General features: G+C 43.3%; 1 protein-coding gene across 8 annotated transcripts in view; it reads right to left on the bottom strand.

Annotated features, from left to right (window-relative positions):
- LOC109898885 (zinc finger MIZ domain-containing protein 1) overlaps window positions 1-20,132 on the bottom strand; it is a 195,076-nt gene that overhangs the window by 4,541 nt on the left and 170,403 nt on the right. For 3 of the 8 annotated variants that reach the window (XM_031835561.1, XM_031835562.1, XM_031835563.1), the window contains 17 exons: window positions 13,262-13,297; window positions 9,886-10,030; window positions 7,152-7,266; window positions 6,409-6,614; window positions 6,082-6,286; window positions 5,537-5,824; window positions 5,096-5,278; window positions 4,941-4,997; window positions 4,560-4,722; window positions 3,497-3,698; window positions 3,087-3,165; window positions 2,751-2,882; window positions 1,464-1,569; window positions 973-1,133; window positions 736-803; window positions 561-629; window positions 14-282 (listed from right to left, as the gene is read on the bottom strand). In XM_031835561.1, the coding sequence (XP_031691421.1) occupies window positions 14-282; window positions 561-629; window positions 736-803; window positions 973-1,133; window positions 1,464-1,569; window positions 2,751-2,882; window positions 3,087-3,165; window positions 3,497-3,698; window positions 4,560-4,722; window positions 4,941-4,997; window positions 5,096-5,278; window positions 5,537-5,824; window positions 6,082-6,286; window positions 6,409-6,614; window positions 7,152-7,266; window positions 9,886-10,030; window positions 13,262-13,297 (2,484 nt within the window). Of the gene's footprint in view, window positions 1-13; window positions 283-560; window positions 630-735; window positions 804-972; window positions 1,134-1,463; window positions 1,570-2,750; window positions 2,883-3,086; window positions 3,166-3,496; window positions 3,699-4,559; window positions 4,723-4,940; window positions 4,998-5,095; window positions 5,279-5,536; window positions 5,825-6,081; window positions 6,287-6,408; window positions 6,615-7,151; window positions 7,267-9,885; window positions 10,031-13,261; window positions 13,298-17,896; window positions 18,232-18,575; window positions 18,757-20,132 lie in introns of those variants that run through there. The other 5 variants (XM_031835565.1, XM_031835568.1, XM_031835567.1 and 2 more) reach the window with 5 other exon arrangements.

Raw genomic sequence — 20,132 nt, 5'->3', positions numbered from 1 at the left:
AAATTGGTCTTACCTGGGCCTCTCGGGCCACCGTACTCCCCTGGGTTGACCCCGGCGCCGATGCCCCCGTGCTGAGCAGGGCCTGATGGGTAATGGGAGGGGCCAGGGCCCAGCTGGGCGATCATCTCCATGACATTGGGCATGGTCATCTGGGAGGGGCTCATGGTCTTGAAGCGTTTGGCCAGTGGTCCATCAGGGTCTTCTTTAATATGGAGGTCAGATTTGATGGGCACTGGCCGCCAGCTACACGATGGGTCAATGTTCACCTCCTCAAACTCCGAACTACGGGAAGAGAAAGGGGACCTTTTTATACAGTCCCATATTACAAAGGATGGAGGAAGTGGAAAAGTCCAGTATTACGAAGACACTGTGGTAATAATAATATTGGGAATAGTGGAAAATAACATTTAGTCACTACAGGATGAAGAAGGGAATTGTTATGGTCCCTTATTACATAGACACTATAGAAATAATAGTGGGAAAACTGGATAAGAACATGAAGCACGGAAGGTTAATAATATTTATGAACTATTGTTAGTAATAAGGAAAAATAAACATACTTCTGGATGGCGTTGAGGATTCCCCACATGTACTGGTCCACCTCTAGACCCTCTAACAAGGCAGTTTTACTGGGAAGAGAGAAAAAGTGAGAGAAACACTCATCATTTTAACTCATTCAAAAAAGGAGACATAACTTTATTGACAAAACATAGTTTGGAAATGGTCATCACATACTTGCATACAGGACACCTCCACATCCCCCTCTCACAGTTCAGCTGCAGATACGACTCCAGATCAAAACACTGTGGTTAGACAAAACACTTATGAGTCTTCAGGTCTCAGGCAAGGTTACCGAACAACTGTGCTATAAGGGCCTAGAGTTTTTCCTGGTCTAGGCACATAGTCAGGGAAAACTGGTGGCCCTATCCAGCCATCTACCGTGTGAAAACATACCCCTTTCTCCCGTCCTACCTGTACGTGTTTGCAGTCATGACCCCTGGCGGGCAGCTGGATGCGCCTGAAGGTGATTGGACATTTGAGGGAGACTTTGATGGCGGTCTGCTCAATGCCGTCCTCCCCGTTTAGACTGGTGTTACCCGACGAGGCCACAACGCTGCTGAAGTTCCTCTTAACTGGAGGGAGAGACGGAGATTAGAGTTAGATTAGAGTTAGATTAGAGTTAGATTACATTTAGATTACAGTTAGATTAGAGTTAGATTACAGTTAGATTAGAGTTAGATTAGAGTTAGATTACAGTTAGATTACAGTTAGATTAGAGTTAGGCATATTCATGTAAAGGTAGTAAGATGGGGTAAAGGCTATATTAGTATAGTAGTAGTATAGTACAACATAATTGTGGTAACATGCTCTTGGTGATGCAGTGTTCTGCTGGCAGGAGTCAGAGTTATAGTAAGACAAGGTATCGACTATTGCAGTATAGTTGTGCAGTAACAGTAGCATACTCTTGGTGATGCAGTGTTCTGCAGGCAGGAGTCTCTTCTTCAGGAGCCCTTGCAGGACGGAGCGGACTGAAGGCCTGTGGACCAGCTGCAGCACAAACAGGTGCGACTGCACATAGAGGAGGGAAATAAATAAATAACATAAATAACATCAAGACATAAATAACATAAATGACATAAAGACATAAATAACAAAGACAAAAATTAAATAAATAACATAGACATAAATAACAGACATATATAACAAAGACATAAATAACATAAATAACATAGACATAAATAACATAGACATAAATAACCTAAATAACATAGACATAAATAACATAAATAACATAGACATAAATAACATAGACATAAATAACATAGACATAAATAACAAAGACAAAAATAACATAAATAACAGACATAAATAACATAAAGACAAAAATAACAAATAACATAGACATAAATAACAGACATATATAACAAAGACATAAATAACATAAATAACATAGACATAAATAACATAGACATAAATAACATAAAGACATAAATAACAGACATATATAACAAAGACATAAATAACATAAAGAAATAAATTACATAGACATAAATAACATAGACATACATAATATAAATAACATATAGACATAAATAACATACATAAATAACATAACGTCATAAATAACATACATAACATAGACATAAATAACAGACATATATAACAAAGACATAAATAACATAGACATAAATAACATAAATAACATAGACATAAATAACATAGACATAAATAACATAAATAACAGACATATATAACAAAGACATAAATAACATAAACAACATAAAGAAATAAATAACATAGACATAAATAACAAAGACATAAATAACAGACATATATAACAAAGACATAAATAACATAAATGAAATAAAGACATACATAACAGACATAAATATCATAAATAACATAGACATAAATAACACAAAGACATAAATAACAAAGACATAAATAACACAAAGACATAAATAACAAAGACATAAATAACACAAATACATAAATAACACAAAGACATAAATAACACAAAGACATAAATAACAAAGACATAAATAACACAAATACATAAATAACACAAAGACATAAATAACAAAGACATAAATAACACAAATACATAAATAACACAAAGACATAAATAACACAAAGACATAAAGACATAAATAACACAAAGACATAAATAACATAACAACTCCTCTATATACATTTAAAATATCCCTTGTATCCTTTGCTCTGCATATTCCATTGAAATGTGTACTCACACAACAGCATGCGGTGACGGTGATCTGGATGGTGTTTCTGCCAGGCTGACACACTTGCTTCAGGTGCAAGGGTTTGTGGGACGTCTTGTTGTCGCCCCGCTCGATGGTCAGCGGTGTGGCGTTGACACTGACCTGGAAGGAAGGAGGACAGTGTGTGTGTGTGCGTGTGCGTGTGCGTGTGTGTGTGTGTGTGTGTGTGTGTGTGTGTGTGTGTGTGTGTGTGTGTGTGTGTGTGTGCGTGTGTGTGTGTGTGTGTACGTATCTGTATGCATGCTGCATGCGTACGTGTGTGTGCGTATCTGTATGCATGCTGCATGCGTACGTGTGTGTGCTGACCTGGACGGAGGCAGGCCAGTTGGTGTTCATCTGTCGGTCCTCATGGTGGTAACACTTGAACTGCAGCTCCAGGTCTGACCTAGAGGGGGCAAAGAGAAAAGGTCAGAAGTCAATACAGTCAAATACAAAACCGTTTTTATTAATCCTCTGGGACACCCAGCCAGGACAGCACAGTTTTGTTCCAGTCTAGCACTAGCACACCTTATTCAGTTGGTCAAGGGCTTGTTAATATGTTTAGTTGAAAGTTCTTTCAATTATCAGGACTGCTATTGGCCAATATTGTACAGGGAATGCGAACAATGGCAACATTTTTTGTGACGGTACAGAAATAAGACTGGTGTCTCACCTCCACATGAGGGTCTGGTGTAGAAACAGTCGTAGGTGTATGTGTCTGTGTGTCTGTATCTCACCTCCACATGAGGGTCTGGTGTACCGACGGTCGTAGGTGGTAGACGTGGTTACTGACGGCGAGGTTGTGTTCCAACCGGAAAGGTTCCAACACCACGCCGTCCCGAACCGGGAAGGTCAACCGCAGCTCCTCGTTGGGATTGGCTGATGGGAGCGGAGAGACAGGACAGGAAGATAGGACGTCAGCTTTCCTTTTAACTGTATCTGTGGCAGTGGGGTAAGAGTTGTATATTGGTTTATTAACAGTCAAACATACAGGAGACAGTGGATAGGGCACCAGGATACCACTGTGAGGTATTAACTAACTAACACGTGTGATATTTAACTATTTCATTTATAATACATTTGCAAAAATGTAAAAAAAAACGTTTTTGCTTTGTCATTATGGGGTATTGTGTGTAGATTGATGAGGGGGAAAAAAACAATGTAATACATGTTAGAATAAGGCTGTAACGTAACAAAATGTGGAAAAAGTCAAGGGGTCTGAATACTTTCCGAATGCACTGTATCAGGGCAGCATGTAGTAGTGATCAGGGTTGGACTCAATTCTATTTAATTTCCAGTCAATTCAGAAAGTAAACCAAATTCCAATTCCAAATTTTCCCAATTTAAAAGGATTGCAAAGAATTGGAATTCCAGTGTACTTTCTGAATTGACTGGAATTGAAATGGAATTGACCCCAACCCTGTTAGTTATGTAGAGAAGCAGTCATGTAGTGAACTAGTCGTGTCTCAATGGCTTTGTATCTCATGAAAATGAAATAAAACCATGAATGTACTGCTAAAACCTGGTTGTGCAGGCATTGCTGGATTTTCAGCCAAAGGTATCGAATGCGTTACTGACGGCTTGGTCTAGCTCTGCTGGACTGTCTGTAGACTAGCCACTGTGCGTGCGTGTGTGTGTGTGTGTGTGTGTGTGTGTGTGTGTGTGTGTGTGTGTGTGTGTGTGTGTGTGTGTGTGTGTGTGTGTGTGTGTGTGTGTGTGTGTGTGTGTGTGTGTGTGTGTGTGTGTGTGTGTGCGTGCATGCATGCATCCATGTCTGGGTGCTCCAGTGTAAGTACTCACTGGGAGGTGGAAGCGCTGACATATTTGGTTTCATGTCAGGCGGGAACGGGGGCTTGACATCCTGGTTGGGCGAGAGGTACGGAGGCATACTGCTTCCGGGGGTCATAGGAGGAGTGGGGTTACCAGGCACCGGGGAGTGGGGGTAGTTACCTGGCCTGGGGGCCTGCAGAGAAGGAGAGAGGTAAAGGGAGAGGGAGGGGGGGAAAAGGAGAGAGGGGGAGGGGGAAAAGAAGAGAGGGAGAGGGGGGAAAAGGAGAGAGGGGGAAAGGAAGAAGAGTGATACATACGGGTTAAAGAAAAACCATGAGAGATAGAGAATTCAAAGAACTCTGTTGGCATCTACATTTGCTTAGACAAAGGATAAAAAAGGAGGGCACATACCCCGTTGCCTTGGCTATATGAGTATCCACCTCTGTTCTGACCGTTGAATGGCTCTTGCTGTGAATGGAACAGACATCAATGGTTAAATGTACAGCTGCACAATGGGAAAGGGAGTAAATGGTCAAATGGTTATGTTAGTGTGAGGGAACTCTCACCCTATAGTACTGTCCCATGGGCATGCCTTGCGGGTGGTACTGGCCTTGCCCCTGCCCCCCGGGCATCCTCTGGCCGGGGTAGTTTGGGGAGGGCATCGGCCTGGATGGGTTAGAGGTGGGGTACTGACTCTGCTGGGGAGGGAACTGACCGTTAGGAGCATACTGCTGACCCACGTAGTTTGGCTGTAAGGGAAGAGAGGGAGAGGGAGAGAGAGAGGGAGAGAGAGAGAGAGGGAGATTGGGAGAGAGAGAGGGAGAGGGAGAGAGAGAGAAAGAGAGAGAGAGGATCGATCAGCAACTTAATTATTCTATTAACATTTGTAAGAAAGGCATGCACTGCATGTTGGGAGGTACTATGAGAATATAACACTCAAAGGAAACATACACCCCCCCACCCTAAACACACACATATCCCTCCCCCACACACACCATCCAACTCACCTCCCCAGGATAGGGCCTCTTCATGCCCTGCATAGGCATGGCCTGCCTGGGGCCTCCAGGTCCTCCGTAGCCCTGCTGGGGCATCCTCTGGCCATGGGCCCCGAAAGGCCCCATGCCTGGGGATTGAGTTTGGTTCATGCCCATGGTAGGCCCACCCATGCTCGGGTTGTTCATGGCCTGGCCCATGTTGCCTGGGTTCATGCCTCCAGGGGGCCCTCTGGGGCCGGGCTGGTTCATGAACTGGTTGTTGTAGGCCTGGCCTGGGCCCATCTGGAAGGAGGAACACATCTGGACGAAACATAAAGGAGGAAGAAAGGACAAAGAGTTACAGTTAAGTATGAAGCTGCAGGTTTGACTCCATGGTTTTAGTCTGTATTTAGTGTACAATGTATGTCGTAGTATCTGGTTTTCCTGACGCCCAAAACAAGTTATTATAGGTAAGTAACTACATTTGTTTCTAACTTTTAGCAACCTGTATTATGGCAATGGTGTGTTTGTGTGCATGTTATGATAACAGTGTTTGTACATGCGTGACGTGTCCATACCTGTCCATACTGGTTAATCTCTTTGTTCTGGGTCTCCTGCTGCATGGCTGCCACGGTAGCAGTTGCTGTGGCGGTTGCCGTAGCAGCGGCGGCGGCAACAGCAGCGGCAGCAGCAGCAGCTGCTGGTTGGGTGAAGTCGCCAGGCTGGCGGGAGTGTTGAGGCATGCCCATCCCTCCTGGGGGAGTGTTAGGACCACCTGGGTAACTATAACGGAAACAATATGAATTAGAGCTGTGCATACTGTATGTGTTAAAAGCATAGAGTAAGAGTGAGATATAAGAATGTGTCCGTCTCAACTTCATTCATGTGTGTGTATGACCTCTTACCTCCCGCTGTAGCCCCCTCCACCGGGGTATCCCTGCCTGCCATACATCCCCTGCTGCATGTAGCCCTGACCCTGGCCTCCCTTAGCTGGGAACTGCTGCTGCTGGCCAGGAAACTGGGGGGAGTTGAGGCCTGCCGGACCCCCAGACATACCCTGGCCCATGGGGTTACCACCTGGGTTCATATGGCTGGAGCTGTTGGCCAACACCTGGGTGAAGAAAGGTCAAATGTCAAATCATCTCACTGATATTTTTTGTCTAATAACTGATCATTGATATAGTTTTTGATTAGACACAGCAAACAGTGTTAGGTTAAGCACAGAGATCCTAATATGTCGTTCTATGATGCCAACTCACTGTGTCGGACTTCAACAAGAGATCTTTGATATAGGCCTAGCTTTTGGTGATACACACACAGCGAACCATATTTCAACCAACATCATAATTCCAATGAACCCCTAGCCTCTAGCCCCTGGGAGCTTTTGTCAATCTGAGAGGAATGTCTAGGTAAAAGCAATATGGTGATGATTCCACCAGGTCCAATCAGAGGGCAAGATGTAACTACCGCCATATTACACCTATCCAATCATCTCAGATCTACACAAAGTGCCTAAGGAAATTTGGAATTCAGGGTCTGTCGTCGGTAGTTCAATTACTAGACTCAATACAAAGGTATACGAGCGTGTGTTGTGTGTCGAAAACATCAAATAGTGTGTACTGAAGTGTGTGTGTGTTGTGTGTCTCACCTGACTCTGTGACGTGTTGGTCACACCCCACACGGTGGTAACAACAGACAATGACCCCGGGGGCTGGTTGGTGTTCTGTTGCCATGGAACTGAGTCGTAGGCAAATGACCCATCACTACAGAACAAATACGAACACACACATTACCCGAGAGATAGGCAATATGGACAAAAATCCATACCGCGATATATTGCCTGAATTGATGTGATAACAATAAATATAATGATACGTTTATAACATTGATGTGACAACAATAAATATAAATATAAGTGTATAACTTTGATGTGCACCATATTTTTTTGTAATGATCCTTTAAAGCCCTCCAGACAAAAACTACATTTTCTTGTGTTTTATAAATATTTCCACACTATGAGGTTGGAATAATACTGTGAAATTGTGGAAATTATGATAATTCCCTTTTAGTATAAGAGCTGTTTGAAAAGACCACCTGAAATTTCAGCCTGTTTTGGTGGGATGGAATTTTGGCCAGTGAATTTGGAATTAGAATTCTAAATAGGATTTGGCATTCCATGGTGACATCACCATGCAGTAAATTAGTTAATAGACCAATAAGAGAGTACCAAACCTCGCTGCCAATAACCAGTGTGGTAAAGTACTTAAGTAAAAATACTTTAAAGTACCAAGTATTTTGGGGGGATATCTGTACTTTACTTTACTATTTATATTTTTGCCAACTTTAACTTTTACTTCACTGCATTCCTGAAACCCAAAAGTACTTATTACATTTTGACTGGAACACACACTTACCAAGAGAGCATCCCTGGTCATCCCTACTGCCTCTGATCTGACGGACTCACTAAACACAAAAGCTTCGTTTGTAAATTATGTCTGAGTGTTGGAGTGTGGCCCTGACTATCCGCCAATAAATAAATACAATTGTGCCGTCTGGTTTGCTTAATATAAGGACTTTTAAATGGTTTATACTTTTACTTTTGATACTTAAGTACAATTGATCAATTCCATTTATTTTTGATACTTAAGTATTTTTTTAAACCAAATACTTTTAGACTTTTACTCAAGTAGTATTTTACTGGGTGACTTTCACTTTTACCTTTGTCTTTTTTTTATTAAGGTATCTTTACTTTTACTCAAGTATGACAATTGAGTACTTTTCCCATCACTGCCAATAAAATGTCATTTTCAGTTTTCCCCTCCCACTCAGACCACACCCAGACAGTCCTAGCAAAATTCTTGCTTGGGAAATTGCTCTTTGCTAAGAAGTTATTTTTGTTTCTCTTTGACCATTTTTAATTGAAAACAAATACAGTAAGATACTTGATTGTTATCCAGAAAATGAAATTGAAATTGAGATAAAAATAGCTGCATTGGACCTTTAAACTACTACTTCTAGTTTGATGGTTGTAGCCATCGATTGTCCAATTAACAATCACCTATATTAACAAACTTATTTCAGCTCAATCTTCACATTTCTCTAGTGTAGGTTGTTTATCGTAATGAGTAATATCAGCAAAATTCCGGTGATCAGTGATCGTTTCACCCACACACACACACACACACACACACACACACACACACACACACACACACACACACACACACACACACACACACACACACACACACAGTCATCACTGCAGGGCAGATACAAAGACATAGTAACGTGACAGCCGTGGATTTCATTTGGCCAAGTACATAACACAACAGAGGATTGCATATCCACCCAGAATGTGAAATGTGCTCATAATCCTTGGAAACCTTTGGCCACATATATGTTATTTTGAATATTTGGCTTTAAAACTCCAAACAAATCGGAGGCTAGAATATGAAGAACCAAACTAAACTCTATGGGGAGAGACAGACGGAGTATGTTTTCACACACACACACATATCTGTGGTGTTGGAAGGGACCCAATATACTAGTATCTTCAAGGAGGTAGAACACTACCCAAGATGCCCAGCGCAGAGCAGAATTGTGGCAGCCAGGTTTGGAATTGGTGCAAGCACAGAACGAAAAGATTCGATCTTTTGGTTACAAGTCCAACACTCTAACCGCTAGGCTACCTGCCGCCATTTTTTATGATATATCCTATTTTGACAATATCGCAAAATAATTGTTGTGCTAGTTGGCTGCACCTGTACTAAAACACCAGTAATTTTCTTTCATAGCTTGATCTCCACTTTTATTTCCGTGACTGATCGAAACCCGTTTTCTCATGGCTCTCGCTTGTCCCTCTGCAGCAGACATACCGTGAGCAATATGTTTGGAACATCCAATCGCAGTGCACATTGAATCATGAGAGAATCGCAATACAGTATCGGCACCTAAGTATTGTGATTATATCGTTTTGTGAGGTCGCTAGCAATTCCCAGCCCTAGCGTGTATGTCTGTTCCTATCCTACAAGCTAGCTCTGCTTTCATGAGAAACAGTACATGGTGGAGTACATGTATTTATTTATCTGGGAGGAGGATATTCTAGGTTAAATAGAACATAGGGCATGATTTATATAGCTTACTTTGAGGGGGGAGAGGTGGGAGGAAACTGAGATTTAGGTAAACATTGTTAAAGTTAACATGAACGATCCAGTTTAAACCAGGGAACCAATGAGGGAGTGTGTGTTTAAATGACATGTTCACACCTGTTGTGTAAGTGAAAATGAAAGTGACAATGTCTACTTTTGTGTGAAACAGAAAACATATGCAGCAAAGTACACACTGACAGACGGATGGACGGGGACACAGAAACACACACTGACCCATGTGAGAGTCCTCCAGGGGGTTTCATGGTGTTTATGCTGGGCTGCATGGGGACTTTGCCCTGAGGGGACTCGTTCTGTCTGCTCTTCTGGTGACGCAACAGCAGGAGGCGACCCAGCTCCTCGCACCACGATGACAGCAGGGCTACGGGAAAGAAAAACACACACACACACTCATGTGTCAGTCTAATAACGTAGGAAACACACACACACACTCACGTGTCCGTCTAATAACGTAGGGAACACACACACACACACTCATGTGTCAGTCTAATAACGTAGGGAACACACACACACACGTGTGTCAGTCTAATAATGTAAGAAACACACACACACATACACACGTCAGTCTAATAATGTAGGAAACACACACACACACACGTGTCAGTCTAACAATGTAGGAAACACACACACACGTGTCAGTCTAATAATGTAGGAAACACACACACACACACGTGTCAGTCTAATAATGTAGGAAACACACACACACACGTGTCAGTCTAATAATGTAGGAAACACACACTCATGTGTGAGTCTAATTACGTAGGAAACACACACACACACTCATGTGTCAGTCTAATAATGTAGTGAACACACACACACACACACAAACACACACACACACACACATACACACACACACACACACACACACACACACACACACACGTGTCAGTCTAATAATGTAGGAAACACACACACGTCAGTCTAATAATGTAGGAAACACACACAGGTCAGTCTACATATACAACTTTACACTTTAACTACAGTCTGTCGGTCTGCTAAAACAGTCTTTAGTATGTCTCCAATATGTCAGTTTGAAGTAAGTCAGTTTCTATTACCAAACATTAGGATCTTATGATATTGTTTTCCTGACTACTTCAGCAAAATGATTTGGACTCTGAAAGTCTCCACAGCCACTTCTGCCATCAGAAAAACAAACAAACAATTGCTCATCAAAAATGCTTGATCAGAACTATTCATCTGAAATATCTCAATTGATTACTCAACTCTCTGACTATGTTCTGCCCACTACATTTGAGTGCTGCCTCTCACTCTTCAAGATGGACTGCAGTTCTGCCTCCTGCCACATTGAGGCACCCTAACACAGTAATCCCAGCCTGTCTGTTGCTGTCTGTTTGCCAGTGTAGATCTCAGTGACTGATGGAATGAATCACACAGTGTTTATCTGCAGTACATCAGCTCTGATCGCTCTAGAAGAGAGTCCTCTGGCTTTCTGAAGAGGAATGGTAACATGCAGAGCGAGAGAGAGGGGGGTGGGAAAAGAGAGAGAGGGAGAGATCGAGATGGAGACAGAGAGAGAGAGAGAGAGAGAGAGAGGGAGAGATCGAGATGGAGACAGAGAGAGAGAGAGAGAGAGAGAGAGAGAGAGAGAGAGAGAGAGAGGGAGAGATCGAGATGGAGACAGAGAGAGAGAGATCGAGATGGAGACAGAGAGAGAGAGAGAGAGAGAGAGAGAGAGAGAGAGAGAGAGAGAGAGAGAGAGAGAGAGAGAGAGAGAGATGATATGGGTTAGAGAGCGTATACCCGTCCTCTCCCCTCCTCTTTCTTTCACCCCCCTCTTCCTCCCCTCGTCCCCAATGACTAATCAGATTGCTCAGCGTTCTCAGTCATCTTCAACTGTCTGCTCCACCAGGCTGCAGGCAAACATCATTATGAATGGTGTGCAATGCACTGTACATAAGAAGAGTTATGGACTTAATGTCTAACATCTTAACACAGAAAATAAGCTCAAAAGGTGTTTGAGATCAAACAGCAAAGCCTTAATTGAGCCATGCATAAAGGAGAGGAGAGAGAAGAGAAGAAACGAGAAGAGGAGAGTTGACCACAGCAGAGCAGACTGAGCCACATTGAGCCAATCTCTGAGAAGTCAGTCTCAGGCTCCCAGCAGGTTTCTGCCAGAGCCAGAGGGAGGAGAGACTCAGCCCTCCTACTTAAAGTGGAATTATTCCACCCTGCCATTACAGAGAGCTTATCTCCCCACTTAATCACCACCTCCGTACTCCCTCCGCACGCCCAGCCTGTCGCAAGACCTGGCAAACTGCTATTTACACCCATAGAGTTCTGGTCAAAAGTAGTCACAGAAGGGTTAAGTACTCTGCTAGTATCCCCACTCTCTCTCACTCTGTCTCTTTCTTTCTCCCTCTGTTCTACAGTAATTAGCATTCGGAGTTTCCTTGTAATGGAGGACTTGCCCTCTATCATTAGTTAATGGAAACAGCAGCCTGTTGCCCCGGGTTACACTTCCTGCTGTTCACACAGGCTGGATGACTCAGGTAATTTAGCTAGTGGATATTCTCCTCTTCTACAGTTAAAGGTACAGTCCACATGACGACATCATTATATCTTTCTCTCTGTTGTTGACACTGCAATGTCTCAGCACTTGTACATGATAAACAGCAAGTTTAAAAGACCAGACCACACATTTCCACTGAACGTACAGTATGGATGAATGCAGAAAGCAGTGATGTCACAGACTAGCCTATATTACAGGCTTGACTGTGCAGCCCACATTACTCACAACACTCTGATATAGACACACATGCAGATCAGCTCACGTACAGTACACTACAGGTAGAGGTAGTACTACATAGTACACACAGATATGAGACAGTACACTTTCTCAGAACATGAAAACCGTACATTGGACGCCGAATACACGCATTGTCAGAAGCCTATACACATACAACGTGTGATACAAGACAAAAAAAGCTATTTCTATGAAATCATAATCTATATAAAGCCCCAGCCAGTATGCTGTGTAATGTGGGCAGGATAATGTGTGAAAAATAAGAAATATGGAGAGAGGACATCTAATCCTCTTGAAATCAAAAAGTCTGCATCCAAAATGGAACTCTATTCCCTATATAGTGCACTACTTTTGTCAAAAATAGTGCCCTTAAAAGGGAATCGGGTGCCATTTGAGATGCAGACAAAGTCATGCTTCTGCAAAACCATAATGGAACCCATTTAGCAGCCAATGATATCCTTCCCAGCCAATGATATCCTTCCCAGCTAATGACCCTCCACTCTCTCTGAGAGCCTCTGCCCAACCAGAAGCACATCCAATGGGTTTATAATCCCTCTCCATGACTCTGGGGCAGATTCAATCAAAACCACACTGCAGGAAAAACCAGCACAGGGTAAATAATCACATTCATTTTATAAACTGTCTGTTTTTGATTTGTTTACTGAAACACAACTGTTCAGGTTTTCTCATAGTGCGAGTTTGATTTGGTCTCTGTGAGCATACGGAGCATACAGATGGAGGGGTGGAGGTGGAGTAACGATAAGCGGTCGGATGCTGGAGCCAGAGAGGGATGGATGGAGGGAGGGATGGAGCGAGGTTAGCTACCTGAGTCACTCTGACATCTCCTGCAGGTGTTGGTTTCTGTAGGGTTCAAATTACACATTTTACTGGGGAGGGAGGGGTTAATCACGAACAAAACACAAAATGCAGCAGCAACAGTCAAGTTAAAGGTGCAGTCTGCAATTTCTGTGTCTTGTATCCCTATGTGTGTGGCACTGCCACCAAATCCACAAACAATCGAGGCTCAAAGTAAACACACACACAAAACAGATGTTAGGCCCGCCTAAAAAAAAATAAACGCAGGCTCATTTAAGCCAATCACACGCAAAGAGCCTACCCTTCCACCCTATAGGGTCAGACTACATAGGTATATATATTTGCTTTATATGCATTTGATATGAATACTTGACTGACAAAGAGATCCAGAGAGATGGATAGCCATGCACTATGCTCTTTAAAAAGGCAACAAAGTTTAAAGTCATAGTTCTGTAGTGATAGAGATGAAGAGTTCGTTAGTCCTACCAAGTCAATATATTTGTCTGAAATGCTTCATTGACCACACAAAGATATATGTAGAGAGGTGGAGAGCCATGATGGATGATGCCCTAAGTAGAAAAATAAAAATACATGCACATTTATTCTGGTTGACTTCAACACAATACAGTTTTCATTCTTTAGAGGGCACACAGATAGGATTACATCATGCTAGTTTCCAGATTGCAATGTAGCCTAGAGTGAAGGCATAGGGGTCATGACCTGTGTACAGTATCTGACCTGCATTCAGACTGTTAAAAGAGACTGACATATGATGCTTTGCCAGGAATTACCCATGGTACGCTATGATTAGAAGTATGTCCTTATCCAATCACTAACTCTGGGGTCAGGACCTTCCCATCTGCACTATAGCATTTTCACAGCACAGTAACTTTAGACTCACACATACGTGCACTAGCTGTGAGGATCCGGGAGGTTTCAGTGGTTAGAACACATTAGATGGATAAGATTTAACAATATCCTGAGGCTAAAGGGATACTCTGGGATTTTGGCAATGACAGATGAACTTGTGGATACCATTTTTATGTTAAGGAAATTAGAGGTAGTTTTGCGAGTCAATGCTAACTAACATTAGCACAATAACTTCCAGTCATTGCGCTAACACTAGTAAGCAATTGTGCTAGTGCAATTTAGCGACTTCCCTCAGACTGCACATAGACATAAAAATGGTATCCACGAGTTCATTTGACTCTGGGGAAGTAGATAAAGGGGCCCATTGCCAAAATCCCGAAGTAACCCTTTAAGTCAGCGGCCTAGGCTTCTTACAGAAGAGGAAACATGGTGGCCACACAAACTAGCTGTGAGGATGCTGGTGGTTGCAGTGGTTAGACATAGAGCACATTAGATGTACAGGAAACAAACAACAGTGCAGCTCAACAGATCAACAGTGTTCACTGGGGACTGCACCCTGTGTGTCTTAATGAATCCCCCACGGTCCTCCCAGTACTACACAATCTTACTGGACGAGCAGCCAGTACTACACAATCTTACTGGACGAGCAGCCAGTACTACACAATCTTACTGGATGAGCAGCCAGTACTATACAATCTTACTGGACGAGCAGCCAGTACTACACAATCTTACTGGACGAGCAGCCAGTACTACACAATCTTACTGGACGAGCAGCCAGTACTACGGAATCTTACTGGACGAGCAGCCAGTACTACACAATCTTATTGGACGAGCAGCCAGTACTACGGAATCTTACTGGACGAGCAGCCAGTACTACACAATCTTACTGGACGAGCAGCCAGTACTACACAATCTTACTGGACGAGCAGCCAGTACTACACAATCTTACTGGACGTGCAGCCAGTACTACACAATCTTACTGGATGAGCAGCCAGTACTACACAATCTTACTGGACGAGCAGCCAGTACTACACAATCTTACTGGACGAGCAGCCAGTACTACACAATCTTACTGGACGAGCAGCCAGTACTACGCAATCCTACTGGACGAGCAGCCAGTACCACACAATCTTACTGGACGAGCAGCCAGTACTACACAATCTTACTGGACGAGCAGCCAGTACTACACAATCTTACTGGACAATCAGCCAGTACTACACAATCTTACTGGACAATCAGCCGGTCTCTCTGAAGCAGAGCTCAGGTCAGTGAGTCAAACTGTGGCCCCAGTAGGTCAAGCCCTGGTCAGCTGATATGTCTCTGTCTGTCCTGTGCAGTGCTGCTAGGCTGCAGTCATGCTCCAAGACACAGTCCCTTGGAACCACTCCAAGACATAGTCCCTTGGAACCACTCCAAGACATAGTCCCTTGGAACCACTCCAAGACATAGTCCCTTGGAACCACTCCAAGACATAGTCCCCTGGAACCACTCCAAGACATAGTCCCCTGGAACCACTCCAAGACATAGTCCCCTGGAACCACTCCAAGACATAGTCCCCTGGAACCACTCCAAGAAATAGTCCCCTGGAACCACTCCAAGACATAGTCCCTTGGAACCACTCCAAGACATAGTCCCCTGGAACCACTCCAAGACATAGTCCCTTGGAACCACTCCAAGACATAGTCCCCTGGAACCACTCCAAGACATAGTCCCCTGGAACCACTCCAAGACATAGTCCCCTGGAACCACTCCAAGACATAGTCCCCTGGAACCACTCCAAGACATAGTCCCTTGGAACCACTCCAAGACATAGTCCCCTGGAACCACTCCAAGACACAGTCCCTGGAACCACTCCAAGACATAGTCCCTTGGAACCACTCCAAGACATAGTCCCTTGGAACCACTCCAAGACATAGATATACTGTACAGGTCTACATTTCTCATAATCTTATATAATGAATCACACTCATATTGCGGTGCTTTAAGATTGTACATTGTTGCATGTATAAATAATAGTGGAAACAAACATGCAAGTTCTGAGTTGTAAAACATGGAGAGAGAAAATCTAATTCCAAAGATTCCCCATCAATGAAGCCATCAGGAGCTTCCATTCTAGTCAGTCTTTCCATGGTTTCAGACAGTCATTCTAGTCAGTCTTTCCATGGTTTCAGACAGGAAAACCTCCTTTTATCTCGAGCCACAGCAGGGGACCCTATTTAAACCCAAAGCCAGACTGGGATTGCCTGACACACACATGCATACACACTCATAATAATCTCAGATGCACACAAGCAAACACACACATCACAGAACCATGAACACATCCAAACACCTTCCGATGTCTCTTCAAGCAGACAGCTCAACTCACAGATACGCTCACACGCGGTGCACACACACACACAGGCCATGTCTGAAATCTGGCTTGTCTACTACTTACCTAAACTCCATCCTGTGTACTGGGTCGTTCCACTAATTAGGTGCTTTTTGAGTAGTGTAACTTGGTGAAAAAAAGTGTTATTTCACCAAATTGTAACATTCTGCCGAGAGCACATGTTCAACTTAATAAAAAAACACTTCTCATCTAATGTTAAATAAAAAAAATGACTATTAGGTGCTTATTAAGTGCTACATAACTTAACAGGGCTGACTGTAACAGGGCTCTCTGTAACAGGGTTGACGATTTCATCTTAATGGAAGCTTGTTGTGTGCAACAGGGAGGGGCAATTGAATGCAAGCTTCACTAAACATTTCTAGCCTGGGTAACAGGGTTGACGTGTTATTCTAGCCTGGGTATCTATGGGTAACAGGGTTGACATGTTATTCTAGCCTGGGTATCTATGGGTAACAGGGTTGACGTGTAACGCTCGGCCCGCACAGTTTTCCACCACTAAACACCAGAAAATGGCCAAAAAGAGTAGAACCAGCTCACCTGCTTTTACACTAGGATTTGACTATTAGATGTTCAATGTCTCTTTGAATAAAAATAAATAAAAAAAGGAGTGGTTTCACCACATTAAAACAAGAGTTCAGTTCACGTAACAGGGTTGACCTTAAAATGAGGGACAGGTTGTTGTTTTTTTACCTTAAAATGTATGATGAATAACATGAAATAAATAATAGTCTTCAGAAATGAGTGTCAAATCAACAAAATAACTAGGGTTTTACAATGATGGTGAAACTTGGAGAAATATTGGGGTTAAGTGGGTTCCTAGAAGTCACAGAGGTTGCAGAGGGACATGTCAAAATGAAGAATTTTGGCACCTTGGCAAGTCGTTAGTCACATTCAAAATCAGATTTATAGAATTTTCCATGTGGTCAATATTAAAGGGTGCTTCATTTAATATAACATGCTTTTAAAAAATGCAATATTTGTGCACAATTTCCACTTAAAATATCAAAGGGACACAAAAGGAACTAATTTCATGGAATGACCCTACTAATCGTACTACATACTATTTAGAACATACTGTTTAGTAACAACGATGCAGTAAGCTACAAATATCAACATACTAGGCTTATCCTACTGAGAATGCATCATCTAATGCGCAACTGCGTTGATTCCCGCCATTCCTTCATTTTGGTACAGTGTCCCCTCAGCTGATTATCAGCTGTTGTCAGACACGTGGGTTTCGAAAGACAATTCTCTTCCTCAATAGTGTGCAGCGAATTGTACTAGATGAAAAGGCAAAATTAGTATGACATCCTGGCATTTTAGCATACTCAATACGGGTATTCGGACACGGACTCACATTCACACACCGCTCTCAGACTTACCCAGAGTCAAGAAAAGTCCCAGTGTGTCTCATCTCATTGTCGTCATGGCACAGGGAGAGAGAGAGAAGGCTCTGATGTCAGAACACAGCTAAGCTCCCACAGAGGCCAATGGCAACGCTCTAGCTTATTTTATTTCTCCCTTGTTTTAACTCTCTTTCCTCTGCCCTTTCTTTTATCTTTCACTCTGTTTTTGCTTTTTCTCTCCCTGCTGTCTCTCTCCCTCTTCCCCTGCCTCTCTGTTTCCCCTCCCCTTCTCGATCTCTCTTTCTCCCTTTTCTCGCTCTCTCTCTCCCTTGCTCTCTCTTTCTCCCTGTTGTCTCTCCCTCTTCCTTCTGCCTCTGTTTTTTCTCTCTCTCTCTCTCTCTCTCTCTCTCTCTCTCTCTCTCTCTCGCTCTCCTTCCTGTCCAGTGTCGGCACAATGCACATCTATTATTTAGAAGCAGTCTCCCGGTCTCCCCGGCTCAGCCAATCAGAGAGCTTGCGCCATAGTAATGGGTTCCTGCCTCCTGCTGTACCTGCTACCAGCTCCAACTGGCTCCACAGATGACAGGATGGAGGGAGGGAGGAAAGGAGGGAGAGAGAAAGGGAAGGGAGAGGAGGAAGGGGAAGGGGAAGAGAAGAGAGTGAGGGAAAAGGAAAGAGTCAGAGAATGAGAGGGGTAGAAACATGGACTCCTCACCTCTGTCGTGTGGTGCTGTTATTTATGCCTCTTTGTTTGTATTCACTAGTGATCCATTGCACTGCCCCTGAAGCTCCAATCGCGCATACAAACACACACACAGGCACGTATGTACATATACACACACAAACTCTCTCTTGCTCTCTCTCAGACACACAGACACTTAGCTAGCGGGGAGGAAGGAGAAAAAAACGCGGCCAGCTCACATTTCTGACTTGCAGAAGTGGGTGGGACCTAACATGCTAGATAGACAGTATCCTGGCCAAAGGCCAATGCATCAGAGACAGGGGGAGACACAAACAGAGAAAGAGTGAGAGAGAGAGAGAGAGAGAGAGAGAGAGAGAGAGAGAGAGAGAGAGAGAGAGAGAGAGCGAGAGAGAGAGAGAAAGAGGGGGCGCACAGGTCTACAGAGGACCATCATTGACACACGGAGGTCTGATGCAGCATTTCACTGTGTGAAAAGTGCAATGTGAAACAGTTCTTCACCCAAGGTGTGTACGCTGTGATATCCTCCCTTCGCACTTTTCCTCCACAAAAGAGACCGGCTAAGTCAGCACTGTTCTATTGAAGTTCAGCTTTGGCATTAGCAAAATGACTTTTTACATTTCACTGTAAATGTGAACCAATGAATCACCTAATGTAAAATATTATAACATCATAAGCACATAAAATAAACATTTTCCTCTGTACCCTTTGAAAACGGAACACTTATCTGTTTCAGGGTTTTACTAGTTTGAAAAGTTTACTTTTATGTTGCAAAGTGATTTCATCATTATTATCATCTCATTTAAGGAGGCAAAGCTTAGTGTCAGACACACACACACTATAAATAGCCCTATAGCAACATCAGTTAATAATGCAGTAGTAGGACTGCTCTCTCTCTCTCTCTCTCTCTCTCTCTCTCTCAACAAAGGAGAACTAAAAAAGGAGAACTACCACTCTGCCTCACGCAGCTACAGGGAAACGGAGAACTTACAGAGAAGGGGGAGAGAGAGTGTGTGTTTGTGTGTGTGTACAGAATATGTTTTGCTTGTGAGTTACAGCCTGCCTCACACTGGAAGCAATCCGTCACTGTTGACACGCTGCATTTGTTGCTTTCCCTGACGTGCGACAGCAGATTTCCCAGGGAGCATGCTTTGTTGATTTACTCAGTGCTAACAGCATTCCATAGTCCTGCCCGGCCTGACCGGCCCAACATTCTCCACACACAGCCCTGCCTGGCCTGCTCAACATTTCTTACGTCTGAGATCAGAGAGGGGGACAGTCAGTGGAGGGACACTCCCAACTAATACAGAACCCTGGCCAACTCTCTCTGTCCCCATATTCCCTTCACATCCAAGTTAATTGACATTATTTTTCTCTACCTCTCTTTTGTACCTTCACATCCAAGTTATAACCTCTCTCCTTCTCCGCTCCTCTACTCTCTTCTCCCTTTCCCCTCCACTCCAAACAAATACATCCTTAACAACCTTCTCTCCCTTATTTGTCCCAAGTTATACCTTTTCACAACCCTCTCGATTTCATTTTAGAGACGACAGTGATAGATTTGTGACAAGC

Source organism: Oncorhynchus kisutch, linkage group LG11 (genome assembly GCF_002021735.2).
Source record: "Oncorhynchus kisutch isolate 150728-3 linkage group LG11, Okis_V2, whole genome shotgun sequence".
Taxonomy (NCBI): domain Eukaryota; kingdom Metazoa; phylum Chordata; class Actinopteri; order Salmoniformes; family Salmonidae; genus Oncorhynchus; species Oncorhynchus kisutch.
The sequence above is the reverse complement of the archived record's forward strand: the minus strand, read 5'-3'. Positions and strand labels throughout refer to the sequence as shown.